This window comes from Microchirus variegatus (genome assembly GCF_963457635.1).
Source record: "Microchirus variegatus genome assembly, chromosome: 11".
NCBI lineage: Eukaryota > Metazoa > Chordata > Actinopteri > Pleuronectiformes > Soleidae > Microchirus > Microchirus variegatus.
This window is the reverse complement of record NC_139812.1, coordinates 25,341,935-25,359,481: the sequence shown is the minus strand read 5'-3', so window position 1 is coordinate 25,359,481 and position 17,547 is coordinate 25,341,935. Positions and strand designations below refer to the sequence as shown.

General features: G+C 40.7%; 1 protein-coding gene across 1 annotated transcript in view; it reads left to right on the top strand.

Annotated features, from left to right (window-relative positions):
- Positions 1-17,547, top strand: part of LOC310934376 (protocadherin-15-like) — a gene marked incomplete at both ends in the record, with an annotated part of 242,963 nt that overhangs the window by 6,105 nt on the left and 219,311 nt on the right. Inside the window, 2 exons of the mRNA XM_083898086.1 lie at positions 14,851-14,865; positions 16,879-16,944. Coding sequence (XP_083754212.1) covers positions 14,851-14,865; positions 16,879-16,944 — 81 coding nt within the window. The remainder of the gene's footprint in view (positions 1-14,850; positions 14,866-16,878; positions 16,945-17,547) is intronic.

Genomic DNA, 17,547 nt, shown 5'->3' with positions numbered 1-17,547 from the left:
GCGTGAGCGGAGACTTTTCACTGTTCAACAGTTCAAATGTAACGTCCACGCAAAGGTCAAAATCCTTCCATGCCTGTAAATCCCACGTCTTTGCAGCCACATGTCAAAGGAAACATGTATGTGCGTGTGTTTTTATCTTTTTCTTTGTGTGGATGAGTTAATATGTGTGGTGGATGGATGCAGCCATCACCACCCCCTCCCCACCAATGTCTGTCTCCTTGCCCCCCCCCCCCCTAAATTCCCATCTGCATATCCATCCTGATCCACGATTGTCTGTCTATTTTTGGGATCGTCTGATTCGTGGCCAGATGTGCAGACTGTGTCTGGCTGCAGTGGAGTGATGGCAGTGGCAGCGGGTGGTGGTGTGGGGGGTGGGGGGGTTTAATCTGTGCATCAGTAGGCAGTAATCAGGCTCTGGGAGAAGCAGGAGGGAGGAGGAGGATGGTGGAGGGAGGGGGTCCAGTCTTTGTGGACCCTGTGCTGCCCGGCGTGTGATTGCAGCCTTTTTGCTCTCGCCTGACTGTGGTTAACCTCACGGAGAGGCAGGAGTGACGGCAGCGTAGTGGTGGAGGAGGTGGAGGAGGTGGAGGAGGTGGAGGAGGTGGAGGAGGTGGAATGTTCTGAAGAAGAGGGTGAGAAACCTCTGCGAGGGATTACACATCAGTCAAATAATCCCCCCCCCCCCGTCTGTTATCAACCACTAATGATTTACATAATGCTGCAGGATTTAATTTTCTCTTCTTTTTTTTTCCCCCCCATCATAGACATGGTGATTTGATTTGAGCTACAATCTTTTTTTTAGGTCAACCTTCAGTTCGCTGTTCATTACAGTAGATGTTATTGTGAGTTACCCTACCATCGGGTGGGGTCACCTATACAATTTGTTTGTGTTTTCCATTAAAAGTCACACTTTTATTCATCAAAAGAGTTGCGAAATAGATAGAAAATATAGTCAAGACATTGACAAGATTAGAAATAATGAATTTTATTCACTTTGCTTAAATCAAAGAACCAGCAAACCTGTTTTCAGCTGTGCTAACATCATTGAACAAGGGTTTTCTAACCATCCAATAGTCTTCTAACGCCATTAGCAAACACAATTTACCATTAGAACACTGGAAATGGGCCTCTATACACCTATGTACATAAAAACCAGACTTTTGCAGCTAGAATAGTCGTTTACCACGTGAACAATGTATAGAGTGTATTTCTGATTCATTTAATGTTAAATTAATTGAAAAAAAAGTGTTTTTCCTTAAAAAAAAAGGACATTTCTAAGTGACCGTAGTGCATTATTCCATCATCTTAAACCAGTTTCCTCTGACCTCGCTGGCCTTGTTTACACTGCAAAACCAAATCAGATTTGCAAGCACATCTGATCGGAATCTGATCTTCCTCACCGACTGTTCACATTTATAAGATCAGCTCATCTTAGTTGTCCCAAAATCAGGGTACAGAGCTCTGTTCTCAGCTCCTAAATTGTGGAACGAGCTTCCCACTGCATATCAGGCAGGGCCCCCCCCCCCCCACAAAAACGCATTCATTTTCTTCAGCTTTTAACCCAGAGTGAGTTGTTATTATTGGCTTTTATGTGAGCCCTCATTAGACGGCTTCTTGTTGTGTTGTATGCACTGCACTTTAGTCCACCATGTGGTTCAAGAATGTACTGCATAAACAAGATTGGATCGGATTATACGTGATCCGATCCAATCTGCGTGTGCATCTTGCATCTCGTTTAGTCTTCCATGCGGATTTCTATCGCTGAAAACAAGTAGTCTATTTTCGATTGTTTTAATGTGCTTCCAATTAACTTCCGTCTCTTTGGATCTACGTCATCGTTGTTGTTGTTGTTGTTGTTGGAAGAGACTCTTTGAAATCCTATGCTAGCAACCGAGACCTTTAGATTGAAACGGATCGCATATGGGTTAGTGTGGATTGAGCTCCCACTCCATATCAGGCACGGCCCCCCCAAACTTCTTCTTTTTAAGTCTTGTTCAAAAACACATTTAATTTCGTCAGTTTTTAACCCAGATCAAGTTGTTTCTGATGCGTCTTAGCTTACTTTTAAATGCATCTTTTCTTAGCTTTTATGCGAGCCCTCTTATTGTTGTATTGTATGCACTGCACTTTAGTACACCTTGTGGTTTAAAAACGTACTGCATGAACAAGATTGGATTGGATTATACGTGATCCGATCCAATCTGCGTGTGCATCTTGACATTGCATTCTATTGTCGATTGTTTAACGTCTCTCTGGAGCTACATCGTTGTTGTTGTTGTTGTTGTTGTTGTTGTTGTTGTAAGAGACTCTTTGAAATCCTATCCTAGCAACCCAGACCTTTAGATTGAAACAGATCCCACATTTGAAACCACTTCCTCGTGTGGTTTTGAATCGACTTTGGAAAAAATCGGATCTAGCATGGGTTCAAAATCCCCCATAAATCAAGTTATATACAATCTGGTTATGCTTAAATATGTCTGATTTGAACTGCAGTCCGAACAAAGCCCACGAGAACAAATGCCGACTGAATTATTTCTCGTCACAATCGGGGGGAGAGAGAGAGAGACGTCTGAACGCTTACATTCTCTAAAACGACAAAGACGAATATCGGCGCCGACTCTGAGAAATCCATGTGTCATCTTCGCGACTTTATTACGGCGTCTGCGAATGCTCGGGCTGATAGATTACGAACATTATGGCACTCTGGCGAAAGGTTTAGCGATTGAAAAAATCAATGACACACACACACTTTTTTCCTCTTCTTTCTAATATCGTGTTTGAGATGTAACGGCTCGGTCTCTAACACACCGATACAACCGGTACGCGACTCGTATCCAACGTATCCGACGGTGATGAAGTGAAATGCACTGTCGGACGACTGTAGCCGATCAATGCTAAAGCCATTAGGTGACAAACGTGGAGATTTAGGAGCTGAAACAAAACGAGTGCAGGTTTTTCAGTTCCGCTGAGAGTGCTCCGTGCGTGGATTAAATAAGAGACAGACGTTCGGACGACCGTCCGCCTCCCTCCCCTCCCCTTTAAACACAACACTGGCTTCCTCATCTGTTTGGACCTGCTGTCCGTCCCAGTAGCAGCAGCAGCAGCGGCCAATACCTGGCAACGTGAGACACTGGACAGCTGCCATGCATATGTCTGTCTCCATGTCCTTGTTTGGACCTGGACCAGAATGCCCTTCTCTACTCCCCCCCCCCACCAATAAGACACAAATCCATGCAAAACACGCTCACGGCTGATTCCACTTCCCCGTTAATCACATCACGGCGGCAACTGGACATCGCGTGGAAGACGATGAAGAACAACTGCTCTTCATTAGGGGCCAGAGAATCCACTGTTGCCATGGCCGCCATTATATATCCATGCTTTTGCTTCCACGATGTTTGGTTTGGTTTCCGTGACGCCTCCTCGATGTGGGCGGGGTCATCGTAGCGCGGCTGCACGAAACCGCCGTGCCGTCGTTTTATACGCGACGCAAACAAACTCGTTAGAATCGGTTCATTTAAAAGATTTGTTCACAGACGCCGTCTGTTAAAGGTGAAGTAAGTAGTTTATAGTGCCATCTAGATGAGAGGCCGAAATTGACAACAACAAACTGCTCCTCTGCTCACCCCCTCCCTTCCCTGAGCGCTACGGTATCCTCAGCCGGTCAAATGTCGTCCTCGTCGTCTTTCTCGGTGTCAGCAGATGAGGTTCTAGTTCTTCGTGGCCGCGGTAGAGCCGTTTGAACCTCAGACTTCCTGCTCCGTCAGTGGAGGCGGGACTTCGGCTACAAGTAAAGCGACGCTTGATTTGTTCTCTCGCGTTTGTCCTTACAGGCTCCGGTAGAAACATGGCGTCTCGCTGCTAACAGTGGCAAAGCAACAGCGGCCCGCGACCGTGTTTTCCTTTTACATGACTTTTTGAAACACTTCGAAAATGAAACAAAAACTATTATACGGCGACTAGACAATGCAGGAGCACATAATATGTATAAAAAAGTGGATTTTGGGTTATATAAACCCATAAATACTACACAGTGTCCCTTTAAATATTGAGATTTTTCGACATTTCCGTTGCTAAATGTCAGAGATTATTAAATAACTCGGGTTTTAATCAGTTTCTATGGGAAAATTAGCTCGGAATTGACTTTATTTGTATCATTAGAAAAGATTTTCCACGACACAGTACCGTTTTCTACGCAACACAAACAATCTGGTGACTTGTAGAGCGGTTGTTTTCGGTCACTGAACTGAAATACTACGGTGGAAGGGGTTGTGATGCCACTCATTATCGCTTAATTCACCAGACTCCTCTGTTATATTCTGATATTTTTCGACATTTCCTTTGCTAAATGTTGGAGATTATTAAATGACGCTGTTTCTATGGGGGAAATTAGCTCATAAATGACTCGATTTGTAACTTTAGTAAAACATTTCCTCAAGAGTTAATGATCTCAAATGCTAGTTTCAGGTTTCCTACAATATCGCATTCAATTAAATTGTATTTAATAACGCCAAATCATAACATACATTATCTCATCATATCATGGAGAGCAGAAAAAACCCCACAATTTGCCATCTGCCTAGACAGGTTGGGGTGAAAGGAAAACAACAAGCAGTTGAGCAGCAGAGACGTGATGATGACCGTACATAATATTCGGTAACGCTTTCTTTTACAGTCCCCTAATTACCAGGTATTTACCTGGTAAATTCATGGTAACACCAAAGTGTTACTAGGTAATTACCAACGGTAATAAGAAAGTAAATACAGTGAAACTGTTGCCAAAATACTGGGCATTTACCTGGTAACTATATAGTTAATTATAGCGTGTTATTACTGCTGTTAATAAGAAGGTATGTACAGCTAAACTATGGCAAAACTATGGTAAATGTAAGTGTATTATTGGGTTATAAACTGGTAATAAGCAGGTACCTAATTACTAGCTATTTACCCAAGGGGTAATCTAACAAACCTAACCCTAAAAATGTGTGTAATTACATGGAAACAAGCTTGGCTTTCTTTTACAGTACAGTTTTACTTTACTTACCGAGTACATTACCGTGCATTACCCAGTATTTTGGCAACTGTTTCACTGTATTTACTTATCTTATTACCCTTGGTAATTACCTAGCAACACTTTAGTGTTACCATGAATTTACCAGCTAAATACCAGGTAATTAGGGGACTGTAAAAGAAAGCGTTACCTAATATTCTTATTTAGAGGAAAATGGAACAAGTACAGCACGTATATTATGTGAAGATCAGTGCGATTGACAGCTGGTATCGTCCAATAGAAGCCTGGTTGCAGGTTACATGGCTCCAACTTAATCCAAAATGAAGTGTTAAATTGCCACTTGGTCTCCACTTTGACCTTAAAGGTGCATTATGTAATAAATCTAAATCAACTGGCCATAAAATCCTCCTAATATGTCACAGAGACTCAGGAATAATGTTCATATAACAAACTGAACTCACCAAAAACAACAGTACAGACAAAATATTTGTATTAAAAAATATATTTTTGCAGACTGCAAATCATGTTTATGTTTTGAAATCATGTTTTTTTTGCATGTGGCGCCACCTACCGCCGTCTACCAATCATTGCAGTCAGTAGAGTCTCAGCTGCCGCGCAACCACGGGTTGCCGGTTACGTCAGAAAACGAAAAACTAGAAGACCTCGGTATTTTTGAATTTGAATGTAGTAACCGTTTTTGGCCACATTCTTACATGTGGCACCTTTAAAGATTTTGAAAACATAAAGCTGATCACACTGCAGGTCAGGAGACGCATTATCGCGTCTCTGTCTTTGCCGGAAAAACGTTCCACGGCCTCGATCGGACGTTCCGTTATCAACACAAAGAGCCGCTTTGCCGTCCATCTGCAGTATCTTTAGCATCTTTATGTTTTCAGTTTCTCCCTTTGACAAGTTCTCAATGAGAACAAGCCCCGTTTACTGTAAATGCGCAATCATTTATCTCGCTCGGTTGTTTAAGTGAGACGCCTCTGATGCACAAGGGCCACATTGATCGGGACAGTGCAACCAGCAGCATGTTTCTTCTCAAATTAGCTGTCCTTTAAACACTTGCCGATGGGGTTTTTCTTTTCTTTTCTGCCATATAGCGAGAGTTTGATTTATCGGCGCTAACGTGGCGCGGGGCTTTTGCAGATGAAGCCGCGGGAAAGCACAGGGCTATTGACTCGAGTGGCAGGTAAAAAAAAAAAAAAGAAAGAAAAAAGCCTTTTGAAACCAAATGTCAGCGAGCAGAATTCATCTCGCCGCCGTCTCGTTGCTGCGGTAATGCAGCGGTCGATGAGTTGTTGAATAGCTTCTCCGTCGGCCAATTCATCTGAAGGGGGGGGAACTATGGAGAATAAATGACGTGCTATACATGTACACACACTCTTTGAAGGAAACCTCAGCTGCTGCTGCTGTTAGTCTCTCCTCTTCTGTAATTTTGAGTCGTTCTCTTCTGATGTCTGTCATCAACTACACAGAGTCAGAGAGAAAGAGAGAGAGAGCTGCCACTCACTGGATACTTTCTCTTTGTAAGAAAAAAAGCCAGCAAGACTGAGGGAAAATCCCAGCGGATCAGCAGTTTCTGAAATAGTCGAGGAAAAGCCCGTCTGGCACCGACGAGCCACGTTTTCGTAAAAAATCACCCCTTCCTCCCATCGTTCTGATGCTCACTTTTGAAGCTCGGCAGCTTAGTCGTTGACCTTGTCGAGTCGCGTTGCGATTGGTCGGTTAGACGTTTGCGTGTGAACGTCAATGCTGTTGAACACCTGTGGGTGGCGGTCACGTGCAACGAGGCTTGATCGCAAGTGGGCCGGACCCGTAAAATAATAGCATCATAAACTATAAACAACACAATTGCATAATACACAAAATGTATTATGAACAACTGGAATTTTCAGTTCCATCGAGATTATGCAAAAGTTTAACATTTACACACAATGTGAAATTTTTACGAATTCAGCCAGATTGGACCCTCAGGTGCACCGTATGTTTGATACCCCCTGGTAAAGAGTATAATACAACAATATTAATGTGTGTTTGTATGTTTGTTTGATTGTGCTTACACACTTGCACTTTCCAACATGACCAACAGAGGCCGCCAGAGGCTTGTTGCGTGAATGGGGTGCAGTCTGCCAATCTCTGATTGCCTTGTTATAGATTTTGTGAAACATCTCTGTTTAACCGTCTCATGACCGACCGTCGTGCTAATTAGGCCGCCCTGGGTTATTTATTTAGATTTTCCCCAAGATGACTTTCACTTTCTTTAAACATCTTCAATATCATTAATATCGGTAACGGCGTCAACGGTAATGTGTCGCGCTTCCGTGACGACTGAGCGGGGAAAAGACTTGGGTGACGTCCTGTTTTACGTGACTCCCGATTGTTAAAATTATGGCGCTTTCGCACCTGTAGTTCGATTGCTTTGGTCCGCACCAGTCAGAAAAATGTGACAATGTAGCAAATGTGCAAATGCTTTCACATATGCACATTTCTAAACGAACCGAAATAGATGGCGAAGCACCGGAACCAGACTAACCCCTCGATTTCCACCGGGCGCCTTCACCGCCGCGGAACGTAAGCGCCACGGTCACCGGAGCTGATCGCTGGCTTGCCGAATATGGCTGGATCGCAAAACAGCGCCGCCATGAGCGCCCGGTAGGGATTGACGCTGGGCAGAGACGGCGCAAAAACACGCCGCTGACGTTCCTCGCCGCTGACGCGCCCCGTGGAAATTCGGGGGTAATCCTGTATCTCATCTCATACAAATAATGCATTAAACTATAACGTTTCGTCCCATTTGGTAGGGCGGATAAAGCGATCCGAGACCACCCCTTCAGGCAGGTCTCGGACCGGTTGTTTTGGTGCGCACCAAAGTACCGACATTACATTCACACCTACGCAAAGGAACCGAACCAAGGGACCAAACACGTTTGGTGCGCACCTAATGCTGTAGGTGTGAAAGCACCCTTAGTCTCTAAAGTAACATACGCAGTACACAGGTACGCTGGTTACTTTTAGCGCTGCTCTTTTCGTTTAATAAACGACTGTATGTGTCGACTGTAGCCGCGCTAACGGCGCTAAAGGAGCTAAAGGAGCTAAAGCAGCTAACGGAGCTAACTGGTAAACGGTGCCAGGACTCTGGCGTCGTCAGTCGTCATGGAAACACGTCATGCATTAACGTTGACGCCAAGCATTAAATAAAAGACATTTTCAGGCTTAGGACTTGCATGAAGCCACCACAGCTGCAATGCATCGTTGTGGATTATGCTAGTACAACATTTCATAACGGGCATTTTGTTCTTCTTAAGCGGACACATGACCCTCAAACTCCACCCTCCACGCTCTCTGTAGTCTGAGCAACATCCACGCCGTTAGGTGCAATACGCCGGCAAACTGGCCCTTATGGACACACTGCACTTTCACTGAAGTGCGTTCTACTACAGATCACGTGTCATCTTCACAGCGACGGTAAAACAAGCGGGGGGTCATCAGGACGTCAAACCTCTGTTTCAGAGTGGACTAACCCACTTTTCATAATGAGTGTCCACAGCTGGATATCGCCACAGAGCGGATGTAACCCCCCCCCCCCCCCCCCCCACCTCCTTATACCTCTTATCTAATTATTTAGGATTGGTAGTTTGTTCCAATAGAAGCAGGGAAGTGCATATTTTTACCCACAAAATAAGGTTGGAGGGAGCGGCGCAGACTTTCTATTCTGAAAATCTGGTTAGGTTAAAAAAAACACAAAAAAAGCCTGGTGAATAATATTATAGGAATCCTGTATAGACGTCAGTAAGTGAGCACCCCGTGCTGCTGTACCCTTCTCCCTGAGCTGTGTGATCAGCTGCGAGTCTTTTATCTACAGCTCCCACTCCTCTGCTCCGTATTGTTTTGGAGTGGTTACCGTTTTAAACATCTACATCTATTTTCTCTCTCTCTCTCTCTCTCTCCGTCGTCTCTTCCTCTGCAGTGAGAAACACAAACTTCCTCTCTGCACCAAATCTTCCCCCGGTTCTGCTGCCACTCTGTATATTTTAATAAAAACAACACACTCTAATTATTCTAAATCAAGTGTGCAGATTTTTTTTTTTTTTTTTTTTGTGAGGATATTTTTTTTTCTTTATCTGAATAAGTTGGTTGTTTAAAACTGACATGTTTTTTTCTGGTAATATCTGGTAAAACACTACTGTTACAGCAGGGAAAAGTTCTGTTAAATGTGTCTCGGATGGCCGTACGTCCAGGTTAAGGCCCGGGACAGATGTCTATGCTGGTTGAGCTTGGACAGCAGACCAGCATAGACCAGCAAAATGATGCTGGTGGACCAGCATAGACCAACAAAGACCAACATTGACCAGCAAAGACCAGGATAATGATGTTGTTGGACCAACATAGACCATAATAGACCAGAGTAATGATGTTGGTGGACCAGCATAGACCAACAAAGACCAGGATTATGATGTTGGTGGACTAGCACAGACCAGCATAGACCAACAAAGACCAACAAAGACCAGGATTATGATGTTGGTGGACTAGCACAGACCATCATAGACCAACAAAGACCAACATTGACCAGCAAAGACCAGGATAATGATGTTGTTGGACCAACATAGACCATAATAGACCAGAGTAATGATGTTGGTGGACCAGCATAGACCATCATATACCAGCAAAGACCAATATTGACCAGCATAGACCAGTAAAGACCAGGATAAGGATGTTGGTGGACCAGCATAGACCAACATAGACCAACAAAGACCAACATTGACCAGCAAAGACCAGGATAATGATGTTGGTGGACCAGCATAGACCATCATAGACCAGCAAAGACCAACATTGACCAGCAAAGACCAGGATAATGATGTTGGTGGACCAGCATAGACCATCATAGACCAACATTGATCAACAAAGACCAGGATAATGATGTTGGTGGACTAGCATAGACCATCATAGACCAACAAAGACCAACATTGACCAGCAAAGACCAGGATAATGATGTTGGTGGACCAGCATAGACCATCATAGACCAGCAAAGACCACCATTGACCAGCATAGACCAGCAATAACCAATATTGACCAGCAAAGACCAACATTGGCGAACATAGACCAGCATAGAACAGCGTGGACCAGCATATACCAGCAAAGACCAGGATAATGATGTTGGTGGACCTGCATAGATCAGCATAGACCAGCAAAGACCAACGTAGACCAGCAAAGACCAAAATTGGCTAGCATAGACCAGCATAGACCAGCAAAGACCAACGTAGACCAGAAAAGACTAAACTTGGCTAGCGTAGACCATCATAATCGACTAATCTTTCTATTTATTTTCTCGGTGAATTGAGTGCTCCATACAATACCCCCAAAAATGTTGATCTGTGTTGACCAAAACCTGTAAATGATGATGTCCTCAAATGTCTTGTTTTGTCCACAAACCAAAAATGATAAGGTTTCGATTATTTCTTTGTTTTATGAAGCAAAAAAAACAGGAATTTAAGAATCTCAAAAATCAGAGAAATGTGTTTTAATTGTTTAAAAAAAACACTTCAGTAAATGTGTAAAATACACAGTATATTCAGGTTTTCTGTGTTCAAGTCAAGTCTGTGCTCGTCTTCCACACACAGACGCTGGCTAATACGAAGACACCCGCGGCACAAATGTGTCATTTTGGACTGAAAAAAAACCATATTTGTGCACCGAGAGAGATGTAATTTAATGACACCTTGTACGACTTGGCCACTGAGAAGTCGATTGGCTGGAGAAAAAGGTTTTATACTCTCATAATAGTGGAGTTGTATTATTTTAATGGAAGGACATCTTGTTGTAGTCGGTGATAAAAAGAAAAAAAAAAAAGTGGAATGTCTTGATCAATCCCGTCAGTAAAGTGATGAAAATAGCTCTCTCGCTTAAAAAAATGCACCCGTTTATGTTGTTTATATTCATATGTGGGAGACTCTTGGGATTGGAAATGGAGACATAAATATTTATCCGTGAGGAGAGAGAGAGAGATTCTCTTTACATTTGTCTCTTTGACTTCTCTCTGGTACAGAAAACGCTGCACATATAGACACGGTGACATATGCAAAACTAACATAACAGGGCTGTCTGTGATCCCTGAGCCGCACACGTGCACAGAGAATATTCTGTCAGGGCTTATTTTTCCCACATTAAAGCTTATGTTTGCTTTATATTCTATATTTTTATTTATTTTTTTGTGCCATGAAAGCAAACACTCATCTTGCTCTAATTTCTATACAAATCACAACCCACACAAAGGGCAGTAATTGCCGATATTTCTCTCAAGGACTGAAGGTTGCACATTCATATACTTGAACAAACATGAGTTCACGTGTCGTCATCCGTCACCTGCAGAAGTACGAATATATTACATTAGCAGCTCCGTCTGTAATATTATATACACTAATATCATTATGAAACATAATATGCTCAACACTGTACCTATTTATTTCAACATTTAAAAGTAAAAAGCATCCTTTATAGCACTGGGCTTTTCATGACATTCAATTTCTAATTATTGTATAATTAGGAATTTAATAATTAAACGTGCAGCAACATCACAGTGCATTAAAATACTGTTAAATATTGACATTTTAGACATTTCCTGTTGGAGATTAATGTGATGTTTTCAGGGATTTCTAAGACGGAACTTTTGACTGAACTCTACAGTTGGTTATTGTTCGCTTTGATTCTTGTGCCGGATGTCGGGCTTGTGAGTATAAGTAGATTTTGGAACTTTAAGTAGAGTTTGGAGTAGATTTTGGAACTATACGCAGATATTGGAACTATAAGTAGATTTTGGAACTACAACTACAAGTAGATTTTGGAACTACAACTTTAAGTAGATTTTGGAACTTTAAGTAGATTTTGAAGCTATAAGTAGATTTTGGAACTATAAGTAGATTTTGGAACTTTAAGTAGATTTTGGAACTACAACTTTAAGTAGATTTTGGAACTACAACTTTAAGTAGATTTTGGAACTACAACTTTAAGTAGATTTTGGAACTACAACTTTAAGTAGATTTTGGAGCTATAAGTAGATTTTGGAACTATAAGTAGATTTTGGAACTTTAAGTAGATTTTGGAACTACAACTTTAAGTAGATTTTGGAGCTATAAGTAGATTTTAGAACTATAAGTAGATTTTGAAAATTTAAGTAGATTTTGGAACTACAACTTTAAGTAGATTTTGGAACTTTAAGTAGATTTTGGAACTTTAAGTAGATTTTGGAACTACAAGTAGATTTTGGAACTATAAGTAGATTTTGGAACTAGAACTATTAGTAGATTTTGGAACTATAAGTAGATTTTGAAAATTTAAGTAGATTTTGGAACTACAACTTTAAGTAGATTTTGGAACTTTAAGTAGATTTTGGAACTTTAAGTAGATTTTGGAACTACAAGTAGATTTTGGAACTATAAGTAGATTTTGGAACTAGAACTATTAGTAGATTTTGGAACTACAACTATAAGCATATTTTGAAACGAGAACTATAATTAGATTTTGGAACTTTAAGTAGATTTTGGAATTAGAACTATAAGCAGATTTTGAAACTTTAAGTAGATTTTGGAACTTCAAGTAGATTTTTGAACTACAAGTAGATTTTGGAACTACAACTATAAGCAGATTTTGAAACTTTAAGTAGATTTTGGAACTTCAAGTAGATTTTTGAACTACAAGTAGATTTTGGAACTACAACTATAAGTAGATTATGGAACTTTAAGTAGGATTTTAAGTCTTTTTAACTGATCTACAGTTGGACATTGTTCGGTTTGATTCTTGTGTCACGCGACGCACTCGTGACTCTTTCAGTGTCGACACTGTCTGACCAATCAGTGGCCGGCAGTCTGTGGACGTTATATTTTCGAATCAGTTAAGCTCATTTGGAACCTTTCCAGAGCAGCTACTAAACAATCACCAAGTACCAGGTACTAAAAGCAAAATAAGTGGGCAAACACTTATTTATACCCATATTTTCAGCTGACTGGGTTGTGAATTACAGACGATAAGGCAAAATAAGATAAAAAGATAAGAAAAGGTGGAACAAAAAAAAGCTCCTATTATCTTTATAATTACATGTACATAAATAAACATGTCTATTTTCTATAACTCTGCTTAAATGTTTTTTAAAGCTCAACATTAGACGTGTGTGTTTTAATGTTTAATGTGAAAACGAAACCCAGTGTTTGGCACCTAGCAACAGGTGCACACAGGCAGATACAGACGCTAACAGACGGTGGGCGTGAAACTGGAGAGCGTTGATCGTCGATGCGTCGTCGTCTCTTTTTCACTCCGCGTCTAATTACATGTCATGTAAGACGACGCGGCGCGAGATCATCTTTCAACGTGAAAACAAAGCTATTTAAAAAAAGAAAAGTAAAGGACTTTTTACTTTGAGTGTTTCCTTTTCCCCTGAATCTGAGCCACTTCATTTATCTGTAAAGTGCTCGAGTTTTCAGTCGATTCACATCATAAAACCGCCGTCTTACGTGCGTTTGGAATAACATCAGCTGGCCACATGCAGCGAGAAGGAATCAGCTGTTGTGGTGTTTGTGTTTCACGAACCTCCATCGTGTCTTTTGTGGAATGATATGTGCAGCTTTATTCTTCTTTTCACACGTTTTCTAATATCTGTCTCTAATAACTACAACTACAAGTCGATTTTGGAACTTAAGTAGATTTTGGAAGTACAAGTAGATTTTAGATCTTAAGTAGAATTTGCCATTTCCAACTGTAAGTAGATTTTGGAAATTAAAACAATAGGTAGATTTTGGAACTTAAGTAGATTTTGGGATAGAAATCTAAGTACATTTTTGAACTAAAACCATCAGTTGTAGTCGATTTTAGATCTTAGGTAGAATTTGCAACGCCAACTTTAAGTAGATTTTGGAACTTCAGTAGATTTTGGGATATAAATCTAAGTAATTTTTGGAACTTAAGTAAATTTTGGGATAAAAATCTAAGTACATTTTGGAACTTAAGTAGATTTTGGGATAGAAATCTAAGTAGATTTTGGGATAGAAATCTAAGTAGATTTTGGGATAGAAATCTAAGTAGATTTTGGGATAGAAATCTAAGTAGATTTTGGAACTTCAGTAGATTTTGGGATAGAAATCTAAGTAGATTTTGGAACTTCAGTAGATTTTGGAACTCAAGTAAATTTTGGGATAGAAATCCAAGTACATTTTGGAACTTAAGTAGATTTTGGGATAGAAATCTAAGTAGATTTTGGAACTTCAGTAGATTTTGGAACTTCAGTAGATTTTGGGATATAAATCTAAGTAGATTTTGGAACTTAAGTAAATTTTGGGATAACAATCTAAGTACATTTTGGAACTTAAGTAGATTTTGGGATAGAAATCTAAGTAGATTTTGGGATAGAAATCTAAGTAGATTTTGGAACTTCAGTAGATTTTGGAACTTAAGTAGATTTTGGGATAGAAATCCAAGTAGATTTTGGAACTCCAACTTTAAGTAGTTTTTGGAACTTTAGTAGATTTAGGAACTTAAGTAGATTTTGGAACTATAAGTAGATTTTGGGATAGAAATCTAAGTAGATGTTGGAACTACAGCTAAAAGTAGATTTTTGAACTACAATAAATACATTTCTGGAACTCTAAGTAGATTTTGGAATTACAGCTTTTAGAGTGTCTTTTCTGTGCAGATTAATCTTCTTTTCACACGTTTTCTAATCTCTGTCTCTAATAACTGTTTTTAATTCTCTGCTCTTTCACACTTTTCTTGTCTTTTCCTTGCCTCCTCTCTGCTTCCTCTCTGGCTCCACTAACTCTCCTCGGCTCCTCCCCCGCCCTCCTGTTCAGGCTGGCAGTACGAGGGTAAGAGGGCAAACATTCGTTTGTTTGTTTGTTTGTTTGTTTGTTTTTCCAATCTTCTATTCCATCCATTCCCATATAATCCTCAGCTTCCGCCCATCTGCTGCTGCTGTCTGTCACGCTGCCGTTACCCATGAGCCCCGTGTGCTCGTACCATCTCTCGCCACCGTGACCTCCATCAGTGAAGCCATTTCCTGCGTTGACCGCCCTGTTAGTTCGGTGTCAGCGTTGTTGTTGATGTTTATGTGTTGACAGTTGATGCCGCCGCCGCCCGCCCACACTCTTTGTATGTCAACATGACAGCTTATTATGGCGTGAAAGGAAGATAGCGAGGTTGATTTTTTTTTTCCCATAGACCAGTGAGACGTCTCAGTGCCAGTCAGTTTCTTGCTATGTGATGGAATTAATGGCTAAAATAATAATAATAATAATAATAGTAATACAAATCACTAGAGCTCCGGGCGTTCATTTTGTTTACACCGTCCTTTTTTTTTGGCAGGAAAATACTTTTTTTTTTTTTTTTAAAGTGAACAGTGCTGGTTTGAAGCCGTCAGAGTTCACTGCACACTTTAAATCCGCGGAGATCCCAGCGAATATATTGGGAGAAATTGACAGACTGAATATAACTGACCCTCATAATGCCCCCCGAGTGCTTTTCACCAGTGTGAAAACAGCCGGAGAACAGCAGACGTTTTTTTTTTTTTTTTTAAATCTTGCAGTTTCAAGTTTTTGATTAAAAATCATTTCTCTCGTCCACATCTTGGGAGGTAAAAAAAAAAATCCCAGGTAAAAAGACGTGAAATAAACAAAATATTGGAGTTAGTTCGTGTCAAGTTTGATGGCAGAGATCCAATACTTTTTAGGGCATGTGGGTAAAAAAAATTTGAAAACAGTCGTATTTTCCTGCCAAGTTTTAAATCCAACTTTTGCATGAGCGGATTACGTAGCATTAGCTACAGGAGCTCTACGGTATAGCTAGTCCTTTCTTCAAAATTCTCTGTTATTATTATTGTTATTATTTATTTTCTATCTGTTATTGTTATATATATATATATTGATATAATTGGAAACTATTATTTTGAGGTGAATCTCTGCATCTGTGAGTCTAAATGCACCCCTAAATTAGCGCTCCAGAAATTATTATGGCACTTAGTCGTGCTTCTAAATGACAAAAAATCGGATTTAAAACAGATTATTTGACGTAAGAGGCATGAAAACAACATTGAAATGTTTAAATAAAATCTATTTTTATATCTATATGAAGGTCATGGGAGATTCTGTTGACTTTGCACGAAACTTTAAATTAACGGTACATTTAAAGCAGACATTATTCCCCATAATAGGCCTCTTGTTGACTTCCTGCGCGTTTATCAACATAGTTTTACTTTCTGTGTACGCCACCTAGTGGTATGGAGTCTTTCCCGGACACGTAGCTTACGTGCCACGTACACGTGAGCCGCACCACGGAATTTAGGATGATTTTCAACAATTGCTTGATAATAATAATAAAATAGAATACATTTATAAAAATGAATAAATTACCATAATTCAGTCGTCAGAATGGAGCAATAAAAGTGGACAATGATTCCCTCTGAAATCCAATTATTATTGAATATGATTAAAATACAAGTTTGAATAAATATTGTACTCGATTCTATAGATTGGATTCAGATTTGCCGTAATGCAATATCATAATCTCCATGTAATCTACTCATTTTGTTGATTATGCAGTCGTTTTCTGTAAGCTGCCGTTCCTGTGATGTTTCTTTGAGCCAAAAACTGAAGAAAACATCTGCGTTTCCTCACAGATCTGCACAAATATCACACAGTAATCGTTTCAAATGTACATAATTGTGTACGAATTCCCTCTCATGTCATGAATCGCATCACAATCGCTATTTTAGTCAGAATAATCGCATCGTCGATGCTGCAAAGTGACTTATTTGAATATAACAAAGAGGAAATGTGTCATTTTGTGTTAATTGTGCGTTTTTTTTCTCCTGTGTGTGTGTGTAGAGTGTAAACTGACTCGACCAGGCCCCCCTGCAACCATCGTGACCATCGACGAGGAGAGCCCCAACGGTACGTAAAAACAAACGATCCCCCACCTCCACTTTGTCCCTCGCTCTAACGGTAGAACAGTATAAGAGTGATGCTAAAAGCCTGTTCTCTGTGATGGTGTTGATTGCAGAGCTTGAGATTGTTTCTGTGTGTGCGTGAGCGTTTGCTTTTTTGCTATTGCGATACATATTAATGCGTCCTCTATCCGCTGGGACTCTCTCTCTCTCAGTCGCTGTCCGTCGATGGCACTCGCCGGCTTACTGGAGATGTTTTCTGAGAGGTATCGGCTCGACCGTTCTGATTGTGTTCTGAATTATAGATAAATAAATTCCACTCGCCGGCTCCTGGTGCGCGAGTTTGTTCTCGTCTCACAGGGCGTGATTGAGTGAATTCAGATGGTGTTTGGCACACAGATGTGACATGGGGCTACATTAATGAGGAGTCAGGTGGTCTTTGCTGTGGTTTTACCTGAGCTACAGGGAAGCACCGACGCGGAGCGAGCAGACGCCGAGCACTCGAGTCGATCGAGTGGAACCGTTCTGCTGTTTCTTGGCTTGTCTCGTCTTTCCGTCCTCTGCTTTCCTTTTATACCATTTTGTTGAAACTTTGCCGAGTCGTAGCGAG